An 11,029-nucleotide genomic window follows, 5' to 3' on the forward strand; every position below is an offset into this window, starting at 1 on the left:
TGAAACTTTTTTTAGGACACAATTTTTAAGTAGTAGCCCTGTGCATAGTGTCATTTCACTACACACTAAACCTAATCTGTCGCTACAGCGAGTTAATTTGTGTGTGTTGCTGGGGAAGAAGTATTAGAATGTGAGTCTGCAGGTGGTTGGAGATGAAGATTAATGACAGAATGAAAATAAGTTTTCCAAATTGGTGAGTTGATACTCAGGGTGCTTTTAAGGTTGGCTTAACCATTCAGCCATGGCCTAGTGACTCCCTTCTGCTTTCCTTAGACCTCGGGCCAGCGAAGAAGCTGAATACACTCAACTGGAAGAGAAGCGGAGACAAAGTCACCATGGCCTCAGTGTCTACCCACGGAAACCAAGATAAAGGCCCCCATTTGCCACCACCAAGCAAGCAGGTATATTTTTAATGTGGACGTCAGCCAACTGAAGAGGAACATCACACAGAACTTTCCTTAGACCTCACCCTTGACCAGCCATCTTACTTTTTTCAGTGCAGAAACAGTAGGATGGGGAAGGAAACTGTTTTTCTAGCTTCCCTGAAAAGGAGCCTTTTAAAATTCTACTTATAAAAATCCTTTCTTTACTCTTCCCTGTTTAGCATCTAGCCTAACTCTTACGTAGGCTGTCAAGGACTGAAGGGGTTTCCTTTAGCAGCAAAACTCTGAGTTGAATCTAACAGAATGNCCGCTTCCCTCCCCCGCCGCCAGAAAGTGCGGCTCCCCCTCCGCTGTCCGCCTGAGCAAGCCCCCCTCCTCGTCCCGCCGCGGGCCTCCCTCCCGCAGCCCAGCGGTCAGCACCCCTGCAGCCCCAAGCACTGAACAGGCAGAGGGACCCCAGACCAGCCGCGGACACGGTGCTGGGAGCTGCACCTGGAAGGCAACACGCTCCCGGGAGGTTTGCTCAGATGTGGTGATTCACTGGGCACTAGGGGACCACCAAAGCCGAGACGTGGTGTCCTTGCTTCCGGGTTGGAGGCCGCTGGCCTAATGCCTAAGCCAAGATTATCTAATTTGGCCTTAGGTCAGCAGAGACTTCCAGAAGAAATAGGGTGCCGCTGGCCGCTGTGATAGCTGCCCTTTACTGCTCATCCGCCCGCTGTGCGCAGGGTACTGAGCTGGGGCCGTGTGGACCTCATCCCTCATCGTTGCAAAGCCCCTCAAGCCCCTTGCAGTGTCCATCACCCCCACGTCACAGGTGAGAATGCTGAGGCACAGACACATTAAATCACTTGCCCCAAAGCACAAGGCTAGTGAGGAGTAGAGCCAGGATCTGAACTCAGGTCTCTGGTTTCAGGACTTTCCACTGTAGGGCGTCATCATGCTGCCTCTAGAATATTAGATATCTGAAGTGAAACCTGGTACAACTGAGTCCCCTTGGCTTGGAGGCCTGGCAGTTCAGTAGGAAACGGAAATGTGTATGATATTTACTTTGCAGGGAAATCAAGAGTACTCATAGGATCCAGGGCTATAGAGGGTACTGGGCATTGTTGGGGTGAAGGGTGGGTTGGGAGGGTGCGTGGCTCATCTGACTATGGCCATCATTGCCAGATCACTTTTCTGAGCCCAAGTGATACTGATAATTCATTCTCTCCTTTTAGAAATTCCTACCCTTCTGCATCCACTCTTCCTTCTCGGTCATTTCCTTGGCCTGTTCTGTTTTGTTTTTCTTCTCTTGGTGGTATTCCCTTAGCCTCAAAGTTCACATTTTCCAATACTCTTTGTAGATAATTTTATTCATGGTTCTTGCTTTACCTGTTATCTTTACGATGGCAACTCTCAAATTCATCTTTTCAGCCTGTCCCTACTCTGTAACTCCAGACCCAAATTATCAGATATTCTGATTCCTGCTGGCTAATTCCAATGTATACGCCCATTTGTCATCTCTGTCCTTCCCTGTGGTCTTGGTTCAGGTCTTTTCAGTTCCTTGGCTGGACAACATACTACCTTCCAGACTGGTCTTCCTGCCCCTGGAGTCCATCCACCCCTTGAATGCTCAAAAATCTTAGTCTTTGGTGTCTTCAGAACTGACTGGAGAGAACAGACCTTTCTTTCTCCTTCCTTAGTACCCCGTACGTACCTGTAAGGGAGCCCTTGGCCTATTGTATAACTGCTGACTTGTCTTTCTCCCCCTTTAGACCAGGAGCTCCTTCGGCACTGACTTGTCTTATTCAGCTTTGTATTGCCCGGCCTGACACACAGTAGACACTCCATAAATATTTGTCATGCCTAGTGACCTTGTAATGAATTGAAACTTTTTTTAGGACACAATTTTTAAGTAGTAGCCCTGTGCATAGTGTCATTTCACTACACACTAAACCTAATCTGTCGCTACAGCGAGTTAATTTGTGTGTGTTGCTGGGGAAGAAGTATTAGAATGTGAGTCTGCAGGTGGTTGGAGATGAAGATTAATGACAGAATGAAAATAAGTTTTCCAAATTGGTGAGTTGATACTCAGGGTGCTTTTAAGGTTGGCTTAACCATTCAGCCATGGCCTAGTGACTCCCTTCTGCTTTCCTTAGACCTCGGGCCAGCGAAGAAGCTGAATACACTCAACTGGAAGAGAAGCGGAGACAAAGTCACCATGGCCTCAGTGTCTACCCACGGAAACCAAGATAAAGGCCCCCATTTGCCACCACCAAGCAAGCAGGTATATTTTTAATGTGGACGTCAGCCAACTGAAGAGGAACATCACACAGAACTTTCCTTAGACCTCACCCTTGACCAGCCATCTTACTTTTTTCAGTGCAGAAACAGTAGGATGGGGAAGGAAACTGTTTTTCTAGCTTCCCTGAAAAGGAGCCTTTTAAAATTCTACTTATAAAAATCCTTTCTTTACTCTTCCCTGTTTAGCATCTAGCCTAACTCTTACGTAGGCTGTCAAGGACTGAAGGGGTTTCCTTTAGCAGCAAAACTCTGAGTTGAATCTAACAGAATGAGACCTCATGCCTGTGTTTACATTTTTGTTACCAAGGCTAATCGTATATGCTGCTGACACGTGTTCCTTAACCACTTAATTAGCGATCAGATTGAGAACGCTCATGTTAACAACGGGCACAAGTTTTCAGGTAGTTCAGAAGGAATAGTATGTGTTTCAGGGACACGTAAATGAAGCAAAGAGGAAGTACTGTGATGGGAAAATGGAGTTCCTGTTCTCTAGGGCCGACTTTTCCAGCTAAAGTTAGTTTACGGAGGGGGTGATGTTTGAGGAGCAAAGGTTAGGAGTGGTTAACAGACACGTGATATCCAGTCACAAGGAAAAGAATCTAGATCCCTGAGTTGGCGTCTTGAAATCGAGAGCCATGGACCATTTATGGCTCTACAGGGAAGGATCACCAGAGCTCCTCTGTGGAGACTGTGCAGGACCCCTCTTGACTGCAGGACTCACAGCTAGTGTGGTAGTCAGGGTCCCCGAGCCCAGACGCGTATATGTGTGCGTGTTGGGGGCAGAGGAGGGAGGGGGGTGTGCCCCACCTCTGAGGCAGCTATAGGCAGAACCAAGAGGAGATATTTGCACTGCGATAAGGAGTGCTGGCTGAGGAACTGAGGTAGGTGGAGGGGGAGAAGAGACCCCTCTCTCACCCTGTGACTCACTCACCCTGACCACTGGTGCTGTGCTGTGGGGAGTTGTAGAGAAGGAAGACAGAGGTTGCCTGCTTGAGTTGTTTCTAGAACTCTGAAGGCGTAGGGGCGACGGGGTCTTTCCACCTTGTCGTCACGCATGTAAAGTGCTTGGCACAGTGCCTGGCCCTTGGAAGAGTACTCAAGAAATGGTGACCGTCATCCGCGTTGTCATCTACTACAAAGAGTCTAAAAAAGAGTATTGGCAAAATCAGCAAGGCAAAACTCAAAAGTGAAAGAGCGGCACCTTAAGAAAAACATGAAAGAGCCAAGAGGTAAATGGCAGAGGTCCTACATAAATAATTCACAGACAAGGAAATACAAGTGTGACTAATATAGTAAGGAACAAATTAAATAAAATCTGTTTTTATTTTTTTATTTTTATTTTTTTATATTTTTATTTCTAGGAGAGAGAGAGAGAGACAGCGGGGGAAGGGCAGAGAGAGAGGGAGATACAGACTCTGAAATAGGCTCCAGGCTCTGAGCTGGCAGTCAGCACAGAGCCCGACGCAGGGCTCGAACCCACGAACCGTGAGATCATGACCTAAGCGAAAGTCGGACGCTTAACCGACTAAGCCACCCAGGCGCCCCTAAAATCTGTTTTTAAAAACTGAATGAGGGGCCCCTGGGTGGCTCAGTCCGTTAAGCATCTGACTTTGGCTCAGGTCACGATCTCACGGTTTGTGAATTCGAGCCCTGCGTAGGGCTCTGTACTGACAGCTCAGAGCCCGGGGCCTGCTTCAGATTCTGTGTCTCCCTCTCTCTCTGCCCTTCCCCCGCTGTCTCTCTCTCTCTCTTTCTCTCTCCCTCTCTCTCTCTCAAAAACAAATAAACATTTAAAAAATGTTTCAAATGAATGAACCACCCAGAGGATGGAAAAAATTATTTTCAAATACATATTTGGTAAAGGTCTATTATCCACAATCTGCAGAGAGCTTTTACAGCTCAATGACAAAGAGAAAAACGACCCAATTTTTAAAAATGGGCAGAGGATTTAAATAGGTATTTTTCCAAGGAACATATATATGAATGGCCACCAAGCAAATGACTAGATGGCCAATGTCATTGGTCATCAGGGAAATGCAAATCAAAGCCACAGAGAGATACCATTCACAGCCACTAACATGACCATAATTAAAAACAGAAACAATTTAGTTTATTTAGCCTAAATTAGTGAAATTATTTATATTGAGAATTTTAATGTGCTAATTTGAAAAGAACAGAAACAGAAAATGATAAGTGTTGACAAGGATGTGGAAAGATGGGACTCTCATACTTTGTTGGTGGGACTGTAAATGGTGCAGTTGCTGTGGAAATGTTCGGCAGTTATCAATAAATTAAACATCGACTTAACCATATGGCTCAGAAGAATGGAAAACCGGTGTTCAAACAAAAACCTGTGCACCATGTTCATAGCAGCTCTATTGACAATAGCTAAAAGGTAGAAATGACCCAAATATCCATCAGTAGATGACTGGATAAACAAAATGTGGCATACCCATACAATGGAATGTTATTGAGCCACAAAAAGAAATGAATTCCTGACACATCGCAATGCTGCAACATTGGTGAACCATGACAATATCATGCAAAAGGAGAAAAGAGAGCCAGAAAAAAAACATATTATATCATACCACTCACATAAAATACCCCAAATAGGCCAATTCATACAGCCAGAAAGCAGATTAGCGATCACCAGGGAGCTAAGGGTTGGGGGGAGCAGGGAATGAGGAGAGGGTCCTTAATGAGTATGGAATTTCCTTTTGGGGTGATGGAAAGTTCTGGAACTTTTTTTCCTGGTAGTTGTGGCTGCCCAACGTTGTGGATGTACTTAGTGCCGTGGATTGTATACTTTAAAATGGTTGAAATGGGAAGCATGGTGTCCTGGGCAAGTTACCACAATCAAAAGCACTGAGCCACTGTATACCAAAAGGGCACAACCCAAATTCAGTTGAGGGATTGCCCCAACACTCGAGAAGGGCACTGGGGCTGAAGAGTATGTAGATTCTCAAACATATTAGTTATCAGAGAAATGCAGATAAGAATAAAACATTACATTTATGCCTATTAGACTGTCAACATTTAGAACACTGAATAATGCCAAATGTTCCAAGCTCTGTTCTTCAACCTGTTGAGAATCTGGCTTAACTGGCTCCTAGGCAGGCTCTGAGACATAGAGGAATGTTCAGGCCCTGCTGCTGTGAGTGGATTCGATGCAGCCGTTGGGGAGAGGACTCTAGTGAAACTTTGTCAAACCAGGAATACACATGACTTACATTTACTTCTAGGGATGTATCTGAAAAATAGTCTCACAGGGGATGTGAAGGAGACATGCGGTGGTGAGAACTTGGAGACATCCTGGAGAACTGGCCAGCAGTTAGAACAGTGCACTAGGTGTGTAGGGAACACAGATGGAACTTAAAAGCATCGAGCTGAGTTGAAAACATTTTAAGGGGCCCCTGGGTGGCTCAGTCGGTTAAGCATCCAACCTTGGCTCGGGTCATGATCGCATGGTTCGCCGGTTTGAGCCCTGCGCCCGGCTCTGTACTGACAGCTCAGAGCCTGGAGCCTGCTTCAGATTCTGTGTCTCCCTAGCTTTCTGCCCCTCCCCAGCTTGCACTTTCTCTCAAAAATAAATAATAAACATTTTTTAAAACTTTAGCATTTTAAAGTAAAATTAAATAGGGGCGCCTGGGTGGCTCAGTCCGTTAAGCATCGGACTTCAGCTCAGATCATGATCTCGTGGTTCACGAGTTCAAGCCCCACGTCAGGCTCTGTGCTGACAGTTCAGAGCTTGGAGCCTGCTTCAGATTCTGTGTCTCCCTCTCTCTCTGCCTCTCCCCCACTCGTGCTCTGTCTCTGTCTCTCAGAAGTAAATAAACGTTAAAAAGGGGGTTTCCCCTTTTAAAAAAGTGAAATTAAATATATAAAACAATGCCATTTGCATAAAAAGACGCATGCACAGGTAACAATGAACATTTGCAGCAATGCATACTAGCAGATGATCTGCATTTAACTCCCCAGAATAGCAGTGATAGGCAGAGAAGAATATGAGAATAGAGAATGGAAGTAAGAGTGAGTGAATAATATATGCCCACAAAAGGCGATGGGTGATATATGATGGAAGTTAGTCCAGATGATAGTATATCAACATGATAAAAAGAATCCTGTAGATCTAGTAAAAATGATCGTTTCAACCATGTAAGGTACTCGCGTCAGAAATTATGTGCAGACCACTTGTAAATATGTAAAAAAGGAAACCTGTTAAGATAGAAAGAAGGGTATGTTGACAAATAAAAAGCTGTCTGTTGGCGAGTTCTTAGCCTAAAAATGCATGCCAAAGTATAAATAGATGAATTGGAACACAGATCTGTAAATAGTTAACTTACAATGCACTGCTCTGAAAGGGATCCCAAAGATGTAAACATTGTGCTTTAGGGGAAATCTCTTCTCCACCCAGGAGGCAACACTGAACTGGGCTTAAGGACCCCAGGCAGGCAAAGGGAGTGAGGAGCATTGCAGGGTGAACAAGACGCATGGACAGAAACTGGGGGTCAGAAAGAAAATGCGGCCTCAGCAGTGATTCGTTGTGACCAGGTGCCTGCCCCATGCTCGTGAGTCGAGTCACTCTGCTTCTCCAGCTGGGATTCTTCCCTTGCCTAAATCCACCCAGCGCTCCCAGTTGGAAGGCGTTGGCTGGGACTGGCCATTACTCTGCTGGCAGCCACACGAGACACATGCTGTGTGACCTGAGTGAAGAGACTTCATTGCCCTCGTCTAGAGAAAACAGCAGATGCTTTTCTAAAGATTTCAGTCAACTCATCACGTAACTTTCCTTGCAGAGTCTATTATTTTGTCCAAAATCAAAACTGCACATCCACAGAGGGGAGATTTCAAAGATTATCCGAGAATGTCAAGAAGAAAGCTTCTGGAAGAGAGGTAATTGAACTCTTAATCTTTGTTAGCTCTATGTTTGCTGCAATAAACTGCCCATGTATCACAGTAGAATGATGGTAATGATTCACTTTGAGCAGAGACTGCATAATTCCCTGAAGAACTTTAAATATTGGGGGCTATTTCGAGTCTAAATCCATATCAAGGCCCTTTTACGTGCAGAGGTTATATCGGATGTAGGAGTACCTTCCCTCACTCAGCAGGAAGTGACACACACACGCACTTTCCTCTGTGTGACCAAGGACGTATACCAAGAGTGTTATTTAGGATTTCTTGAAAGATTTGACCTTCTTCAATTTCACTAGACTCCAACTTTCATTGAGTTCAGAGATAAGGTCAGGTTCATCGCTTCATCCCAGAGCCTAGCACAGTGCTTCACATATAGAACTTGCCTGTTAAGTATTTGTGGAATGACTCTCCAAAAAAATGAATAAATATTTAAATTTTTGTGATACGAGTAAAAAGCAGCAACATTCCATTCATAATAGTTCTCTTACAATGTCTCTGAAATAACCTTTTCTGCTGATTCACTTCCTCTTGCTGGGCCTGCCTTATATAAGACGAGGGTGTGAATTCACGCGGTGCGTTAAAGCCTCTTCCAATTTAAAAAATTCATGATTTGTCATTTGAAAATGTCATAATAGAGCCCATAGATATAGTCCCAAGGTTTTGCAGCATTGGGATAACTTATACTTTGAAATATACATTTTTCATTTCTCAAATCATTCAAGTTCAATATCAATTGTTTTGGAAGCAACACTTTAGAACTTGATATTTATTATACATTATTATGATTATTGATCATGCTTCCAGAAATTCACGAGTTGTTTTTTTTTTTACAACCTATGGATAAGTAATTTAAGTAAGTAGTAGTAGATTAACATTTCAGTATGACCCATTTGTCTACCCTCAGGTAGATATTAGTGGAAAAATTGGTTGCCATTCATTTTTCTTGGTTGCTAGGAAGAGCTAGATGTCGATCAGTGCTCTCTGCTCTTGGAAGAAGTGTTGCGTTTTGATAGACCTAGAAACTGCCTTTGGCAGACGAACTTGCCTGTTTTAAAAATCATAGCTCAACACCGCCCTTGTTTAACATGAATATGATAATCTCATCATCTTCAGAAAATAGACATATCCAAATTGTGCAGCAAAATATCATTCGAGACAAAAACTAGCAGCGGTCCTAGATCAGGTATGCAGGAGTTTATGGTCTTGTTTTTTAACTTTTCTATAGGATTGAAATGTTCAGAAGACAGCTCAGGGCAACTCCCAGATTCAGCGGCTCTGTGCACTCGCGCTAAGATGCCTTTGTTGTATTTAGTGCTCAGAATCTGGTGCGTGGTGTGCGTTCCGTAAAAGCGGATGTCAGAGATGGAGGAGAGCGGTTTTGTCATGTTAATACTGTATATCCGGCTGAGTGACTGGGGCAGATCTCAAGAAAATTCTTCCTGCAGTGCTTAATAAATATTTGTTGAATAAGTAAAATAACAAATGACTAACATCCCGTTGCCAGGACAGATAAGAGAAGAAAACACAGACTAATTTCCCCTGGCTTCTGGGTGAAGTGCCAAGTTTTAAAAGAGTGATATTAAAGGGCATCTTTCTTTTGCAGCTCTGCCTTTTTCTCTTGTGAGCATGCTCGCCACCCAAGGACTAGTCCACCATGGTAAGATTCGGGGTCTGTTACTGTTCAACTTAGAGACCAGTTTTCAGTGACCCTCCTGGCAGCTTTTTGGCACTTGGCATTTGTCTTTTGGTGGATGATTTATTTATGCGGGTTTTTGCTTATTTGCAGCCTAAGTCCCCCCTCTCCCAGAGATGTCCTAAGTTCCAGAAGAAGTGGCTATCTTAAGTTATGGGTCAAAGGGATATTAAAGTTGCAGATGAATTAAGACTGTTCATTAGGTGCCTCTGTAATCAGAGGGTCATTAAAAATGCAAGAGTGGATCCGAAGACGGAACCAGGGAGATGGCAGCGCCAAAAAGACTCAGTTCTGGGGCCCCTGGGTGGCTCAGTTGGTTAAGCGTCCAACTTTGGCTCAGGTCATGATCTCACGGTTCGTGGGTTCGATCCCTCCGTCAGCTCTGTGCTGACAGCTAGCTCAGAGCCTGGAGCCTGCTTCAGATTCTGTGTCTCCTTCTCACTCTGCCCCTCCCCTGCTCTTGCTGTCTCCCTCTCTCTCAGAAATAAATAAAACATTAAAAAATCTAAAAAACGGGCGCCTGGGTGGCTCAGTCGGTTAAGCGTCCGACTTCCGCTTAGGTCATGATCTCACGGTTCGTGGGTTCGAGCCCCGCGTCGGGCTCTGTGCTGACTGCCAGCTCAGAGCCTGGAGCCTGTTTCAGAGTCTGTGTCTCCCTCTCTCTCTGACCCTCCCCTGCTCACGCTGTCTCTCTCTCCTAGAAATAAATTAAAAAAAAAAAAACATTAAAAAATCTAAAAAAGAAAGACAGACAGACAGACAGACTCAGTTCAATATTGCTGGCTGTGAAGATGGGGGAGGGGCCCGGGAGTCTAGGGATGTGGCTGGCCCCTGGAAGCTGGAAATGTGAGAAACTCTAGAACTTCCAGAAAGGAATGCGGCTCTGCTGGTATCTTGATTTTAGCCCAGTGCTATGGTCTCAATATTTGTGTCTCCAAAATTCACATGCTGAACTCCTAAAGCCGAAAGTGATGATATTAGGAGGTGGGGCCCTTGAAGGGGGTGGAGCCATGTTGAAGGGATTAGTGCCCTTAGGGGTTGTGAAGAGCTCCCCAGGCCCTTGCATCACATAATGATGCAACAGGAAGTCTGCAGCCCCAAACAGGGCCCTCACCCAACCATGCTGGCACCTGATCTTGGACTTCAGCCTCCAGAACTGTGAGAAATAAATTTCTGTTGTCGATAAGCCACCCAGTCTGCCATTTTGGTGTAGCCACCCAAGTGGTCTGAGTCAACCACCGAGACCATTTTGAGCCTGTGGGCTCCAGAACGGCAAGATAACAAATTTGTGTCGCTTTAACCCACTAAGTTTGTGGTGAGTTGTTACAGCAGCCACAGGACACTAATGCAGGGCCTTTCTCTGTGCCAGAGTCCCTGTGTCTCCCAGGGGCTCCAAGCATAGTTAGACAGATGGTTTCCTGCACAGCTGCGCTCCAAGGAGATGAGTCTCACTGAAATCCACCCGAACTCTGCCCATTTCTCACGGCAAGAGGCTGCATACAAGAGGCTACATCTGCCTAAGGAAGGGACCCTGTCTAATCTGAGCAACAGATCAAGAGAACTAGCGGCCGTCCGGCACCTTCCCACATGATCTCTTCCAGCCTCTTAGTTCTCCACTTTGCCTTTCTGGCTCTCTTCTTTCTCCTCTCCATCTCACCAGAGCCTCCATAGACATTGCTTGGTTCCCAGATAACAAGAAGGCACCTGACCTTGTTGCAGCCCCCTGTACTAAACACTGCTGATTACCAGG

The 11,029-nt window shown here is 45.2% G+C and overlaps 1 protein-coding gene across 5 annotated transcripts in view; it reads left to right on the forward strand.

The window, feature by feature from the left end:
- The first annotated feature begins 1,035 nt into the window (after positions 1-1,035).
- OCIAD2 (OCIA domain containing 2) overlaps positions 1,036-11,029 on the forward strand; it is a 21,274-nt gene continuing 11,280 nt past the window's right edge. For all 5 annotated transcript variants that reach the window (XM_077757801.1, XM_077757803.1, XM_077757806.1 and 2 more), the window contains exons 1-4: positions 1,036-1,200; positions 2,525-2,652; positions 7,466-7,562; positions 9,190-9,243. In XM_077757801.1, coding sequence (XP_077613927.1) covers positions 2,587-2,652; positions 7,466-7,562; positions 9,190-9,243 — 217 coding nt within the window. In that variant the 5' untranslated portion in view covers positions 1,036-1,200; positions 2,525-2,586. The remainder of the gene's footprint in view (positions 1,201-2,524; positions 2,653-7,465; positions 7,563-9,189; positions 9,244-11,029) is intronic.

The sequence above is a fragment of the Crocuta crocuta genome, unplaced genomic scaffold (genome assembly GCF_008692635.1).
Source record: "Crocuta crocuta isolate KB4526 unplaced genomic scaffold, BGI_CrCroc_1.0 scaffold282, whole genome shotgun sequence".
Lineage (NCBI taxonomy): Eukaryota > Metazoa > Chordata > Mammalia > Carnivora > Hyaenidae > Crocuta > Crocuta crocuta.